The sequence below is a fragment of the Taeniopygia guttata genome, chromosome 12 (genome assembly GCF_048771995.1).
Source record: "Taeniopygia guttata chromosome 12, bTaeGut7.mat, whole genome shotgun sequence".
NCBI lineage: Eukaryota > Metazoa > Chordata > Aves > Passeriformes > Estrildidae > Taeniopygia > Taeniopygia guttata.
Window position 1 is genome coordinate 9,202,408 of NC_133037.1, and position 21,765 is coordinate 9,224,172.

At 45.8% G+C, this 21,765-nt stretch overlaps 2 protein-coding genes and 1 long non-coding RNA gene across 5 annotated transcripts in view; 1 reads left to right on the forward strand and 2 right to left on the reverse strand.

The window, feature by feature from the left end:
* Window positions 1-2,912, reverse strand: part of PLXNB1 (plexin B1) — a 73,541-nt gene extending 70,629 nt beyond the window's left edge. The window contains exon 1 of one of the 2 annotated variants that reach the window (XM_030282829.4): window positions 2,814-2,912. The gene's annotated coding sequence lies outside the window, so the exon portion shown is untranslated. The remainder of the gene's footprint in view (window positions 1-2,813) is intronic. The other variant, XM_030282828.4, reaches the window with a different exon arrangement.
* Window positions 2,913-10,393: 7,481 nt separating this feature from the next.
* CCDC51 (coiled-coil domain containing 51) lies at window positions 10,394-14,607 on the reverse strand. Of its 2 annotated transcripts, none has more exons than XM_030283029.4 (5): window positions 14,471-14,607; window positions 12,900-13,129; window positions 12,446-12,792; window positions 11,975-12,139; window positions 10,394-11,273 (listed from the first exon to the last, which is right to left on the reverse strand). In XM_030283029.4, the coding sequence occupies exons 3-5, from the start codon at window positions 12,761-12,763 to the stop codon at window positions 10,497-10,499; spliced, it is 1,260 nt and encodes a 419-aa protein (XP_030138889.4). In that variant the 5' UTR covers window positions 12,764-12,792; window positions 12,900-13,129; window positions 14,471-14,607; the 3' UTR covers window positions 10,394-10,496. The 2 variants fall into 2 exon arrangements, with proteins under 2 accessions (XP_030138889.4, XP_002198869.5); XM_002198833.7 differs by lacking the exon at window positions 14,471-14,607 and adding an exon at window positions 14,197-14,369.
* On the forward strand, window positions 14,497-18,284 carry LOC101233349 (uncharacterized). Its single transcript, XR_003962464.4, has 4 exons — window positions 14,497-14,582; window positions 14,659-14,714; window positions 16,513-16,600; window positions 18,109-18,284. It is a non-coding gene; the product is annotated as an uncharacterized lncRNA (long non-coding RNA).
* The last annotated feature ends 3,481 nt before the right edge of the window (window positions 18,285-21,765 follow it).

A 21,765-nucleotide genomic window follows, 5' to 3' on the forward strand; every position in this document is an offset into this window, starting at 1 on the left:
AGGGAAAATGATACCAGCACAATGAAAGACCAGCTGGCACATTCCCATAAAGGCAAAAGCCCTCCTGTGGTTTTCATGAACAGCAGAAGATGAATCCTTTCAGATACAGTAATTCTGCAATCAGATACTCACAAGAACAACAAATAAATGCAAATCAAATCCAGGGCTTTAACAGATTATAGGGAATGCAAAGGAGAGTCAGTAGAACGCATCAGATCTCAGCACACAGAGCACAAAGACGTTTCACTGAAGATCCAGGTGAGCAAAAAGGGCACCAGTCCAAGCCCTGCTTCCTGAAACTAGCTTGTATCTAGAGGGCTAATTCTTACAGGGAAGCAGGCAGGCTCATGCCTCCTCTGACTGCTACCACCCTGCACAGCCTCCAAGCTGGGATGAATCAAAGTCCTATCATCTTCCTCCAAGATGCCCTTATGCAAGATTGGGAGTGCTCGCTCAGAACTTGGCTAAAACAAACAATTTGAAGTTTCAGGAGAAAAAAAACCCAACAGCTACAAACAAAAACAGAACAGATGGAGAAGCTGTCAGTGAGGAGAAGAAACTGATGTCCTTGTGAGTTTGTTTGATAGGCAGCAGGAAGGCCAGAGACAGAGAAGAAGATGAGAAATAATGTCAAACTACCCAATTCAGCAGTAAAGCTTTTACCAGAAAAAAATCTCAAGTATTTCTGGGGAGTGGCTGCTTCATCTTCTTCTGAACTTGTCCTCGTCTGTTGTTCTTGCTCTCTAGCAGACACTGAAACTTACACTGAAAAAGATATCATGCTTCTCTATACCCATCACTGGCTAAAGAAACACTCCAGAAATCAAATAGCAAGAGTGGAAGACAGAAAGTGCAATTATTTTTGTCTTCTGTTGGACAGTGCTGGATAGCACACACCCCACACAGGCAACCTGGGTGGGTGCTTTTTCCTGCAGAGCACACCCAACATACAACTGGCACTGCTTAATCTGGCAGGCAGCCTCTCTGCAGCCTCACGGGACCACCTTCGGCAGCAACAGATACTTTTCAGACTCCTTTAGTCCTTGCAGGCTCCGCTGGCATTGCCAGGAAAACCCAAGCGTGCCAGCAGCAGGAACACTCCAGCAACAACCCAGCTTCACACAAAGACTGGCACTGAAGGGAACAGCTCTGCACACTCATTACAGCCCTCTGTCAGCTATTCCCTCTGCCCTTATATGGGAACATCCCGTGGCCCCGCTGGGAATATGATGCTGTTGGTGGACATGAAAGGTAAGGCAATACCTGAGCTGTCAGCAGGCGAGGGCAGAATTTTTCTGTTCTGAAAAGCAAGCAGAGTCTTGGAGCTTGAACTCTTTACAGCATTCACATGGGAGAAAGTAGAGATTAAAAGTGTCAACTGCTGACAGTCTGCACCCACCTTTCTCAGGGGTTATGCTGGTGATTTTAATCTTATTAAATATTGTTAATCGTATTACTAACCTAACTCTTTTCACGTGTTAGGAAGAAATTTAAAGAGAAAATTCCATATATGACTGCGCTATAGTAAATGCTTTCTGGCCAAATCTCAGTTCAGGGCAAGTCCCTGGCTGGCAGATTCTGGCTCAGCTGCACACAGGTGTGGATGTGCATAGAAATAGTCTGCTCAGCACCAAACTACCTACAAGTCACCTTCCCTGCCAGATTCTTCTCAATCCATAACTTGTTTGCTCTCTTCTCCTGCGATTCTGCTCGGCATCGCTGGCCTCTCAAAGTGACCCTATTAAAACCTGTGAAATTCCATGCCCCATTTGTAGTAAGGGGAAACACCAATTTCCCCATTACAATGCAAAACCACGTAGCAAAACATCCCAGTGCCTCAGCTTCCATCCAGGGGAATGCTTCCATCACTGGCTTAGCTCCCTGATGTCACACAGACACATCATTAATATAAGTCATCGATTTCTGCATTTCATACACAAGGCAGAACACTTCTGTGATCCCTGTTCAAAAAGTGAGGTCACATTTTTGAGCACATCACATTCAGCCTTACACAGAATAGAGCACTTGTTTAAGTAAAATACTGACCCCGCTGTTTTACAACACGCAGGGTTGTAAGCCCCTTCCTCTTTGTAACTAGAGCAGTACTCCAGATACTCTCCCAGGACTTCTCCTGTTCCAGACTGCTGCCCTGAGATAAAGCAGCAGCCACAGAAAGTTTAGATTTAAGAAAATAAAGATCTCAAATTGCAACTCCTGGAACACAAAACACACCTGCTCAGAGGGGCCCAAACACTTGCTGCAAACTCTTTCGAAAGGAATGCGTTCAAGGTGGGAAACGAGCTCTCCCGGCCGGCAGCAATCACCCAGCAGTGCGCGCCGAGAGCGGGGCCGGGGCCGGGCAGCTCTTCCAGCGCGGCCGCACGGGCTGCCCGGTGCTCGGCGCGGTGCCGCCTCCCGCCGAGCCGTGCCCTGTCGCGGGGGGCTCGCCCGGTCCCACTGCTCCCCGCATCCCGGCACCGGGGCTCGCCAGCCCCGCCGCCCGCTCCTGCTGCCCCTCCGGGGCGCGGAGCCGCGGGGACCCCCGCTCTCCTCCCTGTAGAGCCAGCCGCGGGAGCGGCCAGGAGAGGGGAGTTCCCCAGCCCACCGGAGCCCCCTCGCCCCGCCCGGGAGGCGCCGCCGCTCCGGAGGGGCCGCGCCCATCCCCCCACGCGGAGACAAAGCGCGGCCCCCGGGCGGCACCTGCCGCCGGCCGCTGACCCCCGGCAGCGCTTCCTCGCCCCAGGCCAGGCGCGGCGGCGGCGGCAGCAGCCCGCGCTCCCCTGCCCGCGGCCCCGGTGCCCGCCGCCCCTCACCTGCCGGGCGGCCGCCCCGCTCCGCTCCCGCCGCCGCCGCCGAGCGCTGCCCGCACCGAGCCGCGGAGCGCCCGCCCCGCCCGCTCCCCGCCGGCCGCCCCGCCCCCCGCCCGCGCTCCTCCAATCGCAGCCGTCCGCTCCCGCCGAGGCCCCGCCCCCGAGGCGGCCCCGCCCCGCAGGATCCGGCTGCCCCCTCCCGGCACGCGGCCGGCGGCGAGACCCCATTGGCTGGCGCGGGGAGGGGGCGTGGCCAGCGCCGCTCCGCGCCCCGGGCCGTGCCCGGGATCCCGCGGCGGGGCCGGCGGCGGCCGGGGGGGCTCCCGCCGCTGGCACCGAGCGGGGCCCGGCACCGACACTGCTCCGCATGCTCCGCCACAGCCAGCGGCGGCTGCCGGCTGCTCCGAGCGCACAGCGCTGCGCCAGAGCGGTCCGCGCCGCCGCTGATGAGAGCTGGGCATAAAGCTGTGTATTTTGGAAGAAATGGCAGCGTTTCTCTCGTTCTCTGTGTTTGTAGCAATGTGACTTTGCAGTTGGGCTCTCTTTGTGCTCGGCTCTCCCCAGCCGAGAGGTGCCGGTGAGCTGCAGCGGGCACGGGGCACGGGGAGCAGAACCTGGCAGCAAACCCGGTTTGTCCCCTGCACACAGCGTCGGGAGGCTGAGGCACAGCCCAGCGCATGTGGGAACCCGCACAGGAGCGAGACTGAAGAATGTGACAAAAGCATAGTTATCTCTAGTTGCAAAACAGCGAAGGACATACCATTCCAGCTGAAAGTCGCTGGAGACAAAAGCGCCATAAAGCAGAAGCGCCTGAAGTGATATGTGTAATATAAACTGACTGCTGGTTTTGTGATTTTTATTCCTGTGAAGCTGGAAGCTCCAGTTATGGGCAGAGCAGAGGCTGGTGCTCTGTGTAAGAGACAAAGGCATTACTTACCGCTGAGAACTGACTGCATAAAATCCTCCCTCTGAATTAGGGGTAAGTTCTGTCAGTAACAGTTCTACAGAGGGACAGAATTAATGCTCCCATTTTTCTCACTCACACTGTAACTTCTGTGTTTCCCAGATGTGCTGTGCTCTGCTGTGTTGTTGATCAGCGAATATACAGTTAGTCTAACAACTGATTTGCTATACATGCAGTGACTGCCTGTAAGTACTGGTCATTTGCCTGCTGAGCTGACTGCCAGATGTTTGGCAATCCCAGACAAAAGATGGAGTTATGCCTTAAGCACCCAGCCACAAATTCTGTGTGGAGGAAAGAAAACATCTCTGAGGATGTGAAGAAGTGATTCAGGAGCTGTAGGTAAAAGCAAACTGAGGAAGAGTGCACTGGCCTGGGTTGTGCAAAGTACAGCATTTGCCTTATGCTGGGGTGCCCATCACTTCTCCTTTTTGGCTATAGATGAAGTTACAGATCTCCATTGAAGACATAATGCTGCTCTGAAAGTCTGAATTGGGCTTTCCTCCCACGTTCATTTCTGACATTTCAGAGGGACGTAGTTGGTACAAATCCCACGTTCAGAAGTGTCATTAAACATCTACTGTCTTTGTTACAATACATCAGTCTCTCTTACTCCCAGCCCCCAAATTTTATGAAGGAAAAAATATGTCTGAAACCTTAGAGATGCTGAACATCCCCAGGATCTGGCAGCATGATTGTGGTCTCCCAAAGAAAGGATTATTTCAGAGGCAACTACTGGCTGCATCTCTGGACCTTTGCTCCTTGGCCCTTCATGATGCTGAAGAGTCCTTGGAGCATGCTGGATGCAGAGCCCATGAGGACTGCCCTGAGGAGATGATCCCTTACTTGTTCTTCCCCCAACACAGAAAAAGCCATCCTATTACCACACCCTGCTCACTGAAATGCTCTTTACCTTAGAGCTCACTGAATTATCATCTCACCAATCAGACACAATTTAACTGCACTCAAAATGCATCTGCCAAAATCCAGTTTTGGTGACTAAGAGCATTAAAAAAAAAAAAAATCTCCTAACTTTTCTTTGCTCCAACCCATTCCTGACTCAAAACACTAATCTGCTTTGTGCATTTTCTCCACAGCCAGTCCCAACCTGCAGCCCCTTCTGTCTAGTAAAAAACATCTGCAAGCTTCACTTAAAAAGCAACAAAAACCCCTATGAGAGCACATTTGAAAGGAGAGGCTTTTCCTTCTGTCCCATGGCAGGGTTGGTGCAGGGCATTGGATGTAGGGCCTGCCATGGGAGCAGAGCAAGAAGAATTCCTGTGCACTTTAGGGATGTTACAGTGCCCCCCTCCCACCCCTCCTACAGCCCTTCTGAGTGACAAGGGTGTTGTAAAACCACTGTGGGATTAACCGTTCCCCCTTCTGGGAAGAGTTTTTATCAGTCTGCACAAACATTTTGCAGTTCTTAAAAAAACCCCAAACAAACCAATCAAACCCTGGAGAAAAAGCTATTTCTCAAACATTATACAGCTGAAAATGGTGTCACACAAAGAACAAACATTTTGAGGAGCAAATGAAAAAAAAGATTTCTTTCCATTTGTTCAGGTTTGTTTTGTTGTGTTGCTTTTAGTATATTTAAATCCCTAAAGGATCCTTTTCTGTAAAAACTCTTGTTAATGTCTGGTTCTAAGCAGGTTAGCTAAGTTTGTTTCATAACTATTACAATAATCACAAGGCAAGCAGCTGCTTATGCTCCTTTTGATTTCCTTCTTACTCTTCCTCCCCTCCAAGCAGGGGATGAGACAAGTTTGGAAAGTCACAAGGGATATGGGAATACTGTCTGTAGCTTCTGGGAATGAAGCGTATTTAGAGCAGTAATTCAGGGACCAGCTGAAGGTTAGCTACATCTACCCTACTTCATATCTGACCCCATTCCTTTCAAGCTTTCAGTTGTCAGAATATTTAGAAACAGCATTAAGGTATTTGTTACGGCAATTTGGGCACCTACAGATCTGCTGGCAGCAGTCTGTTGATATTTAAGGATCTGATTTTGAGTAGAAAAAATAGCCAACACCCCAGAACCTGCAGGGGTAGAGCAAGAGACTCTGAGCACACAGCTATTTGCATAGGTTTGTCTTCTCCCTGCAGAACACAGCAAAACAAGCTTGGGACGCTTGTGGCAATCCCTTTATCTTGGAGTTCTGCTGCTGTGTTTAAGCAGAGACCTTCTCAGATTATCCACTCACTTCTCTGTGCTTTATGAGTGAGGTCATGAATGTAACTTGCTAGCAAAAATCTGGCAATAAAATACAGTTCTAAATATAATATGGACAAATCCAGCATTGTTTGCCTTTTCTTAGCTCACAAACCTCATTCCTACAGCAAATCTCAAACCTTTTCCTGAGGTAAACAGGACATCTCTACTACTCCTATGCTCCACAAAGAGGGAAGTATTTGTTTTTAGAGGGAATGTTGTGAAAGGAACTGTCTTTTCCAAACAAACAGATACAAAGAAATCAACAGGAGCACCTGCAACTTCCGACCAGGATCCTAGAATGCTGAAACATTCAAACAGCAAGTATTAATAAATAAATAAACATATATCCTGATTGTTACACTACATCTAGCTGTTTTTGTCCTGTCTTCTTAAGCAACATTTTCTAGCTCTCTCATGAGTGGAAGGAAGGGCAACTTTTCTCTTCAGAATGCACCTACTGTTAGAAGTCAGCAGTGACCTCATTCAAAGTTATTTCCATAGCCACAAGCTGTTTGCTTTTGAGTTACTGGTGGTTTCTCAAGGAGCAGTAAGAACCCAAAATAGCTTAGCACGGGCCAAGCTCAGGCCACTGCCACCCATTTTTCTATAGTTAATATCTATCAAAGGGCTTCCTGTTGCTCTTACCAGGTTCTCCCTAACTCAGCTTCTGTGTCTGGCCTGACAGAGGAACTAATCTGAATGAGCACTGGCTTCCTCTGACCTACACACTGCACCCAGGTCAGTCCCTGGCCTCACCAGTCCTGCACATGATTTTGCAACCACCATCCCCTTGGATGAGCACTGGGCCCAGGGCTGGCTGAACCATCCTGCCGAGAGAGGTCTTTGATCACAGAGTAAGAATTCAAGTCTCAAAAGGCCTTGGCAAGCAGAAATTACTCATTGAAGAAAAGATCTGCTGAGAGACCTCATTCCAAAAGGGAAACTCAGCTATCTATTATAAACCTTTTTAATAACCCAAAGGTATGCAACAGAACAACAGAATGCAGGTTGGTGTGTGTGTTGGGGGTTTTTTTTCGTTTTGTTTTTTAGTTTTTACTAGAATAGACCTGAAGAGCACAGGCAAAAAGTATTCAGTTAGTCCTGGCTGAATCATCAGGAAACATGCACTGAGATGTCATGTGCTTGTGTAAATCACTGCTATAAATGTACTTGAACTGAGGTGAGTGCCCAGGTAAATACCCCCTACACAGCTGTGCTGGTTTTGTTCAAACTCATGTATTTGCTGCCTGTGTTACCATGACAAAGGTTTAGCACAAAGTAATAAATAGATTATACATCTAGTCCATGTTATAGCATCTTCCTGGACATTGCCTTCAGCCAGCTCAGGTACAGCTGCCACTGCTGCAGCCACACCTTCTGGCTTTGGGGTGCACATACACTGCAGTGCCAAGCTACACATTTAGATCTTTGCCACAATGGAGTGATGATTAATCCAGGATTGAGGGAATACATAAATCTTGTCTCCTAATTATTATATAGTCACAGTTAATTACAAGGGTTTTTCCCTAATTGAAATTATTCTGCTGTCACTTCACATAGGAGGATTTAGCAAGGAAGAGCAGAACTAAGTGAGCCATGGTAATTACTTGTAACACAGAGCTCTGCCAGCTGCACACAGGATCTGTTCCTGAGTCTTTGAGACTTCCTACAAATTACCAGTTATTTTCATCTTGATACATAAACCTTCCAGCTCTTCTCAAATTTCAGGTATTACTTCAAACAATCATTTATGACAGATTTGTTTGCTACTGTTCATTGACTGTTCATAACAGTCCTTGACTGACTTTTTCTTCCTGTAACTATACATAGAGTTAAAGCTACAGACCATCATAATACTCTCTTTAAATGGATAAAAGCAGATTTCTTTAGAGCAATAAACAGCCCTCCGTTTTGTATTCTCATTTATTGTACACAAGTTTAGCCTCAGACCTCTGCTTGTTTTTGATGCCATCGAGTACAATTCAGTGAGTGCTCCTTGACTTTCAAGTTTAACTGCCTAACCATCAGCATTTAAAAACCATGCTGATATATATAATCCACATGTTCAGTGATGTCAAATAAAAAAAAATCAGCCAGTTATAGTAAGAGGGGCCAAGTTTATGTAGTTAAACTGAAAAAATACCCCAAATCGCAAACCAGAACAAAATTTTCAGTGACTAGTGTGGCAAATTACAAATAGAACCATTGTACTAGTCCTTCCCTTTTAACTACACAGTTGTCTGATTTTCATTAAGCTCCTGCAAGAAATATAACCTGTAAAAATATTTGTGACATGATAAAATGAAATATTATAGATTTGAAAAATTCTATTGAGCTGTATGCACACTTCTTGATACAGATAAGTGTACAGGAATTTTTATCCCAGTTCTGAAGCCAGCAGATCAAACTGCTTCCCTGACAAATGTTTGTTACTCTCTTCACACTCCAAATAATCGATGTATAGATCAGCAGCGGCACTTCCCAAAACCACCTTTTGCTCTTTCATTTCTCTTACAGGTAGTGAATCATCAAAGATCATTCCTAACATTGTTTCTTTATTCTGTCATTAGCACCCGGTGATACCAAATGAAGTTGGTGCCATTTACGTCCTTGTCTCAAAGATCTTTAAGTCTTAGGAGCTATAATCAAAACTTCAAACTCTCTTAGAACAGGAGAAAGTCCCACCCACAGCACTGTGTACCAGACAGGCGAGTTGCTCACACAAAAGCGTTTCAACATGAAGTGAGCACGCTGCTCCTTTGTCTGCAAAGGTCCCACAGAAGTGCTTGTGAAGCAGGAGCTCCACACTGGATTTGCTTATCTGCTGCCATCACAGGGAGAAAACGATTTCTTATCTGAGCCGTACCAGAAACCTTGTGTGAGGCCACACACAGATACTGATGTTTAACTGTTCAGGCAAGTGTTTAGCCTCAATCAGCCAATTTTCATCCTTCCAGGAAAAACAGGCAGCTGGACCTTTCACTTCTTTCTAAATATTATTTTGCAGTAGTTTGTGTCTATTACTGCTAAAGTACTGGCTTAAAAGCACCTGCTGTAGAGCAGCATTTCAATTTCCAGGCAGGACAAGATTAGGAAAAAAACCCAAAAACAAACCTGGAGAAAGTCCCAATGAGATACTAGCAAGGATAAGAAAGTGATTGCTCCATAGATGATTACTAAAACCACAAAATACCTTAGGAATGACAGATTAAGGAGTCTGTAGAGAAAGCATAATTGGCTTATATTGTCAGAATAAACACCATCATACTTAATACAGCTCTGTATCTGAACTCTTTTCCTCTTTCCCTGTCTGCAAGTCTTGAAAGACATTTAGATATCAATAACAAAGAGCTGAAGCTTCAGAAATGTTTTGGATATTTCATGAAAAATCATCCTAGGAAAAGGTTGCAATGTGTAGCTTATGCAGCTGTTTGTTGAGATAAATCCTAATGATTTGTGAATGAACAAACGGCAAAACTACGAAGAAATAAAGAGCAAAATAGAGAGAATTATACGTGAGGCATTTAAATCAATGACAGAGCAAATGAATAACTGGAACAGAAAATCACAAGTCCAGATCCAGAGTGAAAATCACAATGTATTTCATCAGTTGTATCATGTCCATCTTGAGGTTCTGTCACTTGGTCCAGTAGTGACCACAGTGTGAGGTGGTAAAGATGTAATAGACCTTTATGGTGTCCTGGGGGAGAACGAGGTGACAGGGGAACACTGAGGGCTCTGAGGGGATGCAGGATTTGGGGGGATCACCTCAGCTCAGTTCTGGCACTGTGCAACTGAAGAAGACTCCTCCTTGTGCCCACACCTGGGGGAGAGGGGAATAGTGGGGATGGAGGGACAGCAGTCCATGGGTCAGGCCTCAAAACTTGTCTGTTCCAGCAATAAATGTGTCTGAACCCCAGAATCTCAAGGGGTCTGGGAGGTGGCTGGGGAATGCAGAGAGTGGCTCAGGGCTGGGTACAGGGATCTGTGGGTCAGGGTACTCAGGATATGCACCTGATTACACTACAGGGCTTGTCCTGGGCTACTGGGGCCACTGGGGATGCAAACTGAGGGTCATTGGGGTGAGTTAGAGATCTGATGGGAACAACTGGGACCACTGTGGGGTGATGTGGGGCACTGGGAGCAAGCAAGGGTACAACTTAGGGTCTGAACGGGCCATTTTGGGCCTCACAGATGCTATTTGAGGCTGAGAGGGGCATTTTGGGTGCTGTTTTGATACACAAGACTAGACAGTAAGAGTGAAACAGTGAATGAAATGAACAGATCAAGCTATGCCATTTCCTTTTCTTGTTAAAAAGCTCAGCGTGACAGAGATTTGACATGGAGCCTGCAGCAGTAATGGACTAAGGCTTTTCAAGTTTTTCAAATATACAGGAGAAAGCATAATGAGAAACACTACAGCAGCTTTATTTGGACTTGTACTCCAGGCTCTTAGAGTGCAAGTTTACCTTTATTAATCTAATAAGTTGTGGCAATTAATGAGGGATCAGTTCCCCTTTAGTATGATGTAGAGCACTGGCAGCGTAATGGCAAACATAGCACATGTCAGTGCAGTGCTGTAAATAGAACTTCTCTTGATTTGCGTTTCCAGTCTCCTCTCGGTATCACACAATTCCAAAATCACATCTCTCACAGCAGCAGCCTGGCCCTTGCCCTCCCCTGAAGGCCTTGGCAGCACCCTTTCAGTAGGTCGGGAGTGGATGGCGAGTTTGACACTCTGCAGCTCAGACAGCACCTGTGTGATACTTTCCTGCAGACTGTTAAACTGCTGTTGTAAACTCCCTAGACATGAACTGACTTGTTTAATGTAGTTTAGCTGCTCATTTAAAGGCATTAAAAGAGAATCTATTTTTATGGAGTCATTCCTGGTTTCTCTGGTTAACAAAGCCCCTTCTTTCACTCCCCTCGATGCTGTTGTTTGCAGCACATTTTTTAGGTCTTCTATGACATCACTGAGATCTTTCTGCTGCAAGTAATGGTTGGAGGCCTGTTCTTTGATGGCTTCTTGTAAATTTACTGGCCCCTTCTGTGCTTCAAGAACCAAGACTTTCAATTCTTGTAGCCTTACTCGATTGACATAGGTGGAACCAAGAACACCTATAATGGCTCCCAGCACAGAGCCAATAATAGACCAGTTCTTCGTTTTTTCAGCTCGTGTGCGTTCTTTCTCATGGCTTTCCCTGACAGCTGCAGAGAAGAGAGAGAATTTTTCTCTCTCAGATTCTTCTGCATTTAAGTATGCAGCTCGGTACCTCTTCTCTTCCTGCAAGAAATAGTGATGAAAAGAGAAGGTATAATATGAAGCTATAAAGTCTATATTAAAGGAAAAAAAAACCAAACCAACCCCAAACCCCAGTGCAGGTCAAGGAATGGAAACTGGGAACATCTATTAGCAGTTTCAGAAATTTTCCCCTGACTGTGGAATTTTCTTTATTAATCCTACTTAAGTCAATGAGAAATGGAAAAGGTTATCAGGAATCACAGCTGAAGACCCTGTACATGAGAATCAGCCACGTGATGACAGCAAATGGGTATGAGTGAGCAAGGTCTTTCACTCCCTGTGATGTTCACTGTTTCAGCCCTGCTAGCTTCTCCAGACACCAGCAGAAAGCAGCTGAGAGAATTTCCATGGAAAAGAGTTTCTCTTATCCCATGGAGAATTAATTCATTGAATGGCAGCTTTTTCTTAACTACTCATGTACAGGTCACCACTAGAACAATTAATTTTCTAGGCTCATTATCTTCAGTTTGATTCTCCAAATTTACTACTCTACTTTGGCATTAACATATAAAATTTGCACAGGGGATCAAACCATTGGTAACAACTAAGTAAAACAAGTACCCTAAGACATTAAACTCTGATCACTTCAGAACTGAACTGCATCTACAATCAATCACTGGTGAAGGAAACAAAGCACACAAATTTTCAACATATTCACCAATGCTTAAGTACCAACAAATTACCTGCAGCAACCTGTGTTCCAGAGTAGCCAGCTCTAAATACTGGGTGTCATCCCGAGAGACCCTGTCTAAGCGATCCCGAATTTCCTTCAGTTTAATCTGTTGGGCTTCTACATTTTCACGAGCCTCTCGTACTATCCCTCGAGCTATCATAAAGACATTTTCTGCCTGAGAAGAAAGAGCATTTATTTTAGAGACTTACTACCATACAGATCCTAATTGCTAATTATAATTTTTTTTTGTGGAGGGAGGAAAAAACCCACCAACAAAATAAGACACACTCCATTTCAATTCAGAGGATAAGCTCTATTGGCCTCATGCATAGACTAGTACACATTCACAGTACCTGCACAGACAGCCAAAGCAGAAAAAGATGTAATTCTCCTTGGATAACCTTTTCTGCCTCAGACAGTGTTTATGCTTCATATAGCTCTATTCATAATTTTAAAAATTCCACATTATCTCCATGTTTACCTCTGTCACTTTTCCCTGAGCCTCTCGAACTTCATTGATTCCAACAAATTCTTCGTATCTGTCCCACCAATTCCTGCATGTTGCAGATACTTTTTGGAGGGAGTTTTTTCCCATAGCAGTCCCTGATTCTGTGATCCGATGAAGGAGACCCATGGCCATTTCCACTGCAGACTTGGCTTCGGGCCTCTTGGGCGCCGATGGGCAGTAAGTCCTCACCATGTGTAAATTCACTTTTGGACTCCACTTCATCAATGAATGGTGATACTGCAGACCACAGGACACTGAGGACACACTTGATTTGTATTTCATAGGCCCCATATCTTGAATTAAATTACTAAATAAAAGTGCTACAAGCAAGAAGAAGAGAAGTTATTGAAATATGGCTGATTCATAGCTCTACAGCTACACATGTGCCAAAACGAATCAATTCAAGCACTTTTACACCACTGCTTACCTGGAGAACTTTACACAATTTTCAACAAAGCGCAATCGTGCCACAGATTCCGTATTTTCTGTTAGGAAGTACTCCCACCATGCTTCATGCTTCTTGATTACTAATTCACCCACGGCGTGAACAGCGATCATGTGCAGACCCAGTAACAGCAGGAGTAACTTCAGAGAAATTTAGTGCTTCAGCAGGGCAGTGATTGCACGACGTGGTTTGTGCCTCAGGTACTCACAATTCTGCAAAAGAATAGAAAAGGAAATAGGCAGAGAGGGGACAAAATCTTGATAAAAAAAGAAGTGAGGCTTGATCATTCTCTTATATTGCACAGATACAGGAAGTGTTGAAGGATGCAAAGACAAAAACACAAAGGTCAGAGGGAAAACTCAGAAGTGCTGAACCGAATACAAGTATTCCCATGAGACTGCCTACAGAATAATAAACCAGAACGAGCCACAGGAATAGAAAAATCTCAGGCAGAACGCACAGCATTCTAACACACAGGGCTGCATTTTATAATTAGCTTAAAATTCTTGCTTACCCTGCAAAAGCAGGCTGCTGGTTATGGTTTATTGTCTACTGATTTAAAATATGATCTTAGAGTTCTACCGAGTCACGTTACTCTAAAAACTAGAAACTGGAGAACTTTTCAGTTGGGTTTTATATGAAATTTGAGTATGACTGTATTGGGTTTTGACTAATATAATATGAAAACATGAATTACTGAGAACACTTGATAGCTGCTGCATAGTTTAAAAAATTATTTAAAACATCTTTCCTTGTTAATTTTAGGTGCTTAATACAGTTATCTCCACAAAAAAAAAAATACTGAAACAGCTGGAAAAATTTTGACCACCACAGGTTCATTCCCTTGCTGACTAGTTCTAACAACTAATAACACCAAGTGGCATTATGAAAATCTAACCAGTTGTTTTACATGCATAACAACATGGAAGATCAAACCCACAAGAACATGGAAATGAAAGAAGTTCTCTCTCTTGCCAGCATCACTAACACATCTGCTGTCAACAGCAGTGTTCAACACCCACTCTACATTGCAGGCCACAATAAACATCAGCTCAGTTTTGTCTGTTCCATGCTGCAAAACTCCCCTCTCTTAATTGCATTACTACATGAAGAGTTTAACCTAATATGCAGGCTACTGGAGAATTTAAAAAAATAAAAAAAGTGAGAAAGTTGAGATTTGAAGAAGACTTTCTATGCAGCCAGACTGTGATGAACGTGATCTCAGCCTGAGCTCAGAGGACACAAGAAAGTTGTGGAAGCTTCATCTGAGATTACGTGCCTGGTTCCTCTCTTGCCTCCCTCGCAAGGAGCATTTCCTGTGCCTGCAGTCACTGCCAAGCCGCCGCTCGCACGGAGCCGGTGTCAGCGGGGCTCGGCTCCGGGGGTGCCGCGGCCGAGCGCAGCCCGGCCCCGCCGCCGCGCCCCCGCATCCCGCAGCCGCTTCTGCCGCACCACCGGCCCGGCCCTGCCCGGGGCCCTTCCACCGAGCCGCCGCTCCCCTCCCTCCCTCCCGGCCGGCCCCAGCCCCGGCCCGGCCCCGCCGCGCCCCGTACCTGCCCCGGCCCGGCGGCGGAAGCGGCGGCGGCGGAAGCGGCGGCGGAAGCGGCGGGAGCGGCGGAGCGGGCGGAGCGAGCGGAGCCAGCGGAGCCATGTCGGGCCGGGAGGGTAAGGCCGGGCCCGGGGCCGCCGCTGCCGCCCGCCCGGCCCCGCCCGGCCCTCACTGTCTCCTCTGTCTTTGCAGGCGGCAAGAAGAAGCCGCTGAAGCAGCCGAAGAAGCAGACGAAGGACCTGGATGAGGTAGGGCGGCGGGAGAGCCCCGCGGCGGCGGGAGAGCCCCGGCGGCGGCGGGAGAGCCCCGGCGGCTCAGCCCGGCCCTGAGGGAGCCGGCGGGCCTGGCCGCCCGGGGGTTCCTGCTGGTGTTTACGTTGTGTATGTCACCTAGTGACAGGACACGGGGGAACGGGCTCAAAGTGAAAGACAGGCGGTTTAGATGAGATATTGGGAAGATATTCTTGCCTGTGGCGTGGCGAGTCCCTGGCACAGGCTGCCCAGAGAAGCTGTGGCTGCCCCATCCCTGGAAGTGTTCAGCGCCAGGTTGGACGAAACTTGGAGAAACCTGGGCTTGTGGATGTGTCTCTGCCATGGCAGGGCTTTGGAAGGGGATGATCTTTAAGGTCCCTTCCAACCCAACCCATTCTGTGTTTCTCTGATGCCATCACGACATCCCGCCTGTGCCCACCATGCTGCTGGAATCAGCACCGCTGGCTACCGGAGGAGCTTGGAATGCCCTTGCCAATGCATCAGAATGCGATCTGAAGTCGGTCAATCACTGCGGTCCCAGGAGCCTGGGAGTATTGTGTATCTTGGATAAATTAAGTGTAATGAATTGTGTGTTAGAAATACTCTGAACCCTTACTTTTAAGTAAGGATGTCAGCTGCTACTTCTGAGAATAGTGCATTATGGATGAGGTGCCACTGTTTGGAAAAAGGCAAATACAATACCTCTTTGAAAAAGGAAAAAAAGATCATTTTTTATTTAGCTTTCTAAATAAGCTTTATTGTTAAAGAAATAGTAGAACTAATAAAGTGCTTATAAGGATCAAAGTTATAAACATTTGTGTGTCAAATGATGTAATATTTATATTTGTCTCAGCTATGCAATACTGTGAGCATGTGGGAGCAACACATTGCAAGAAAAAACCCACAAAAGTGGATAAATTGAGGGATTGATTTACTAAGAAAGACACATTAGCCAAAAGGAGACAGGAAAACCTGGAAAGAGAAACAGAATTCTGTTCTGTGAGGGGTAGGTAGGGGAAGTAATATGGTTACATTGCAGCAAGGGAGGCTTTAACTGAGAGAGGAGAGCTTTGCAGCTGTAAAGATGAGCCATAGACTGGATTGGTGAAGAATCTGTGGAATCTCAGTTGTCAAGGTCCTCAATTCAGTTTCCCCAAAGTCCTGAGTGCCAAATTGAAAATCTGGCTCCGTTTCAGCCTTGGTGTCTGTGAAGAATGTGTATCTAAGGGATAGAATTTGTCTGACTTCTCCTGGATTTGGAGGCTCATCCAGCAAGGAGGCTCAATAGCTGCATTGACTGTACAAATTGCCAGCAGCCTCATTAGATTGCTTGGAATTAATACAAATTTATTAAACCCAGCAAAAATATGTGTGGGAGGATTTTTAAAAATGTATGATTTTTTTACAGGTGAAAGCAGCCTTACTTTATTTACATTCTTTATAGCCTAAACATTTTAGTGCCTGTTTGCTGGGCTTCTTGTGTCACTGAGGGCATGTTAATGAATGGTGTTAATGCAAACATCTATCAGTCATAGGAATCATAATCTCAGAATGAGATTATGCTCTGGGAAATAATTCCAGAAACACCAAACATGCAGGGTTAAAGTTTAGTTTGTGGTACAGCAAAAACCTTGGTGATAGTTCTGCATATTTAGCATTATTCAGCCATCCTGCCTCGGTCCAGTCAGGTATTTGTCTCTGATGGAATATTACATTTGTTTTTCATCGCTTCTCAGTTGTTTTTGAATTTTTCTGTGGAAGAGATGTTAAAAAATGCTGCTGTTCTTTCCTTTAGACGGATCTGGCATTCAAACAAAAACAGAAGGAGGAGCAAAAGAAACTTGAGGAGATGAAAGCAAAAGCTGCTGGAAAAGGGCCCCTGGGTAAGTGAGATGCCATCCTGGCAGGAGACATGGGGGTCTTGCTGGCTTCAAAAATTTCATGTTTTTGCTAGACAAATATAAAAAGGCAGGTGCCTCTGGGTTATTTGACATAGGTAAGTAAGTTGATGGCAGGTACAGACGATATGAAACAAATAGAGGCTATTTTTTTTTCTTTTTTTCTTCCTTATTTTTTTTTCCCTTTTCTATGCATTTTCATCCCCAAATGATGCAGGTTCTGGTTCAGCAGGCAAATCACTCTGTCTGGCACAGTGACTTATTCCACTGGTATGTGCAGGGACATTTCTGCTATTTTTTAGCACACCAGTCTTTTCAATTGTATTACATGTAGGCTTTGCCACAGTCCTCCAAGTTTAAAATATCCAGTGCTTGTCCTCTGAGAGGATGAATTTCTTCAAGAGCAGGAGATTCTTGGTAGGGAAAAAAAAAAGTGACTGGAAACCTGTTTGGCTTCAGTCCCTCTGCCTGAGTGACTGTAAAACATGTGAGACATGAAGTGAGTTCACAGGGTGTGTCCTGGTGGCCCATGGAGGCCAAGCTCTCAGTGACAAAGTGACGAACACTCAGTGACAGAGTGTTCACATGGGTCTGCACTTGCCTTCTGCTCCTCCAGCATCTGCCATGGTCCCATCAGAGGTGTTCAAGGGTGCACCCTTCCTGCTCCTGACCTGTGGCCCATTAATGTTACTAACCACTTTTCCATTCTGAGAAGATCATTTACTTCACACTTTATTTCTTGTTTTTCAGCAAACTTTCAGTCTTGAAAGACTTTTCCAACAGTCCCATAGCAAAATAATTCCACTAACAGCCTTTGCTATGGAATCCTGTCAGGTCTGTGTGAAAATAGGAAGTCCCCCGAGTTCACTTTATTCAAACACTTACTGATAACCTCAGGGTCCCAGCAGGAAATCCTCTTAGCTTTCACAAGACCATTCATTCATTTGCTGTGTTCCAGACTCTGTTATCTTCTCAGAGATTGAGCTCAGACTCACTGCTCTGTAGTTGCTCAGTTCCTAACAGAACCCATTCCATATCTAGGAGCTTTACTGTCAGTCTATGAGTCCTCTGACATGGTGTCTGTATTGATGTTTTAAAACTTAGCCAGCAGATCTGCATTTTTGCATTGCAGCTTGTTGGGTGCTCTTGAAGGAAGTGTCATCCAGGTGGGGGCTTTGATGTAGGGATACCAGTGCATTTATTCCCTTAGCCTTAGCCTGCTCCTGCTGTATAAGAAATAATAAATGGGGAAACAAAGTAACTGTTGGAATATTTAGTTCCATTGTAGAATCACTGTTAAATAAATCACTGTTCACAGTAAGGTGTGTGAGATTGAAACCACACAGGAGTACTCACACATGCAGAAACAATTCACCAGTGGGGACCTGGGCTGTGCAGGCTGTCTAATGGGGAAATTCAGCTTTATGAGGTACCACATTTGTAGCTAAGCTCTCTCACAGTCACCTAACCAGCTCTGTTGTTTCTTTTGGCAGCCAGTGGTGGAATAAAGAAGTCTGGCAAAAAGTAGCTTGATCAAACTGCCAGGGTAAGAAGTGATCAAGTTACTCAATGGACCTGCAGACTTCAGAGAGTCCTGAAAACAGTCTGTCATTTGGGAAACATTGTACATTTTGTTTAGTCACAATAAATCCTTTTTGTTAAGATGTGATATTTTCTCTTTACCTGTAGGTTTTGTTTAAAAATGGCTTTTCTGTTTTATACCAGAAATGAAACTTTTACTGAAGACTATGTGTGCCCTTATACAGCCTGAGTGCATCCAGTCGTTTGCTAGTCATTTGTGAGAATAAATTTCAACTTCTCTCTTTTGAGAGTGGAGTCAAGGCCTGAGTGTTAAAATCTGCAGAGTTTTATTCTGGAGGCTTAGGTTTAGCTGCCGTTGTCTGAGATGTGGCTATAGCAGTGTGTGTTCTCCTAAGAGCTCTAAGTTGGGTTATACGTCCATCACCAGCACCTTGGGGTCAGCCACTCCAAAACAATGCTCCTTTCCACATTCCTTAAGAGCTCTGCTGTGCCCTATGGTCCCACTTCCTGCTGAACATACACTTGCATTTGTCTTACAAATTGCCACTACACCGTTTTCCTGAGGTACATATTGACATCACAGCTCCATCACACTCATGGAATGCCTTTGGGGTGGGGAGGGGAGGGGAGCAGTAGCTGAATTCTTGAAATGAATGGCAGTGGCTGTACACTGGTTATGGAGACTTGAAGGAAGGAATATGCTGTTCCCAAGGTGGGACTTGCACGGGAGGGAATCAATTCAAAGTCCTTATTACTGAAGAGAAATGGTGATACAGAGACTTCTGCTCTCAGGCAAGGCAGCTGATGGCTTCTGAGAACATCGAGACTCGTGGCGGGCGGGGAGGGAGTTACATGGGGAATCTGGGCTTGCACAGTCTGGGCTCCTAAGGGAGAGACCGCAGGTGTCGCCTGTTCAGTGCACAGCGTGCTACTTCGAGGGTTTCCTTGTTAAAAACATTATTTTAGAGGGCTTGAGGCGTTACCTCCTTCCCTCTGAAACGCGAGGCTCCGTTTCAGCAGGGCGGGAAGGGCGGGTATCCTGGACGCCAGAGAGCGGGAGGCGCAGGCCTCGTGCTGAGGGCTGCCGACAGCGCCCGGTTACAGGAGTTGACCGAGACCGGGACCGGGACCGAGACCGAGACCGAGACCGAGACCGGGACCCGGTCAGGACCGGGGTCGGGCGGGGCCGCGCGGGGGTCCCGCCCTTCCTTGGGCTCTGCCGCCCCCGCGCGGCGGCCGCGGGAATGGCGGGGCGCGGCGCCGTGCGCATGCGCAGCGCGGCCGCAGCGCGGCTCCCTCACGGCTCTCGCCGAAGGGCCGCGGCTGGAGGTTGTTTCTACCCCGTGTATCAGCCTCATCTCACGTACCGCTGGTTCGTAGGAAGATCAGATCCCTGCTGCCCTCAAAAAGGGGATAAATCAGCCCTTGGTGATACTGAGAAAATTTTCCTCTCTAAAAGTACTTTTCTGGGCATCAGATTGAGTCCTGAGAGCCAGATAAGAGCGCATGAAGGCTGAAATTCAAGATTGCATCATTCTTGCATTTTGGATAAAGGTACTTTTGGTAACAGAAAACTATTCACTCGAAAATGTAGGACAAAGCTGCCTTAGCTATAGAGCAGAGATTGCTCCTGCATCAGTGCAGACACTGAAGGCAACACGAGCCAACACTGGCAGCTCTTGGGGCAGAGCTCCAACCCACAAAACACTACCAGAGACAGAGTGTGCTCACAGCTGTGCACAATCAGCGAGAGCACAAGCTGGATTTACTTCATCAGCCAGTTACACACTGATGGTGGCACATCCCTGCCCACACTGCCCGCCTGCACCCCATGTCCACTGGTGTGTAACCTGGGCGGTGGTTTCAATGAGGAGGAAGAGGGAATGGGAGACAAAACGCTCCAAAATATGAGAGAAATAAAACTTTGGCAAGTGTATCAATAAGGAATTGTTTGCCCCAGGAATTACTGAATGAAATGAATGGGGCTGCTGATCCCAGCCAAGCTAACTTGAGGTGGTCTGAAGGGAGGACAGTGAACAGAATGTGTGCTCCACAGCATGAGACAATATGCAAAAAGCATTTCAGAAAAAAAGCGAGACAAGAGGGAAGGAGACCAAATGGCAAAGTGACAGATCACTGCAGTAGCAGATCTGTTCTCAACAGGCTTAACTTTAATGTAGGCACTGAACCACCCTCCTGGCCAAGAGCCCTCCTGTTTAATATTAGGCTGTAGAAATTAGGCTAAACAAAGGAACACTTTGATTGTATCTTTTTACATAACACTATGTAATAAATGGCATTTCATTCCTTACTGCAGCTCCAGCTCAATGTTAAACTAATGCAAAGACAATGTAACTCCTACATCATAGATATACATAAAATTATCAGAGTCTGAAGGGCACAGAGAAAATAAAGTCCAAAAGGCAGTTGGAAATGGATGTCAATTAAAATAGCAGCAAAATAGGCACAAATATTCTTTGTAGGGGAAATCCATTGAAGGATACGATTGCCATAATCAATTAAAGTCAAGCTCTACTGTTTGAAAAGACTTTGCCCACACTTTAGAGTTAGTGCAGCTCCAAGGAAATTATACCCTGAATGGCTTCCAGGTGCTGATTCTGTGAGGTCTTAGAAAAGGAAACTTCTTCAGTGTAAATCAGCCAGCCTGGAAAACTGGGTGTGGCCTTCTCTAAGACATTTTCCATTCTCATTTTCTTTAAAATTGGGATAGTTGTATTGTATTACTTCAGAATAGTATTCTGAGGTTAAAATAATATATAATTGTTATGTACTGTTCCTGCTCTGTAAATTTCAGTGCAAAAGCCAGCGATGTAGGAGCTGAGGCTAAATTAGAATTTGAGGACAGAATATGTTCTGCACGTTGCTCAGTCACACTGAACATCTTGCTGTTCACCAGGCTTGCAGAGCAGCCTGAGATCTGACTGAAGCACACAAGAGGAACGCATCAGTTTTGTCTCTTTGGCCAGTTCACTGTTGCATTTAAATGTTCATTATTTTGACTTTATCTCTGCTAGTTAACAATCTATGCAATTGCCCATTCTAACTGCTTTTCTAGGTCTTATCCTTGTATGAGGCTTTTAAAATGTGGAGTGATCTAAATTACCTTCAGAAATAAAAATCTTCCACATGGCAAGTAAGTATTCTCATTTACTAAGATTCTGAAATAAAAGTTAGTTTGGTAGAGATTGGTCTGCTTTTATATTTAATGACTCGAATATCACAGTTTTTGAAAAAAGTATTAAATAAAGCCATATATGTAACTCCTTATGCAAGAAAGACGCACTTGGAGAATTATGAGAGGATCTTCTAAACCAGTAAGACAGCAATTTCAGGTGTCAAGGCTTCTGCTACAGTGTTTTGTTTATTTTCAGCCTACCCATCATTATTTATTGATTTTTGCAATGTGTCCAGTTTAAAATGCTGCACAGAACTATGAGTTGTATATGGACTTCAGGAATGCAGAGGTCATGTGAACCACCACTGTTCACTAGATAATATTCTGCACTTCCAAAAGAGAGATTAGGTGAGGAACAAAATCATTCTGTGTTTGGCAGCAGAGGACCTACCATTTCCATAATGTTTCTATG

Bases quoted from the DNA above. Each gene is read 5' to 3' on its own strand.
- CCDC51 (XM_030283029.4), bottom strand. From the start codon at position 12,763: ATGGGGCCTATGAAATACAAATCAAGTGTGTCCTCAGTGTCCTGTGGT. The intron at 12,140-12,445 runs GTAAACATGGAG...CTTTCTTCTCAG, and splicing joins CTCAGGGAAAAGTGACAGAG to GCAGAAAATGTCTTTATGAT. The intron at 11,274-11,974 runs GTAATTTGTTGG...TATTTCTTGCAG, and splicing joins TGGAACACAGGTTGCTGCAG to GAAGAGAAGAGGTACCGAGC.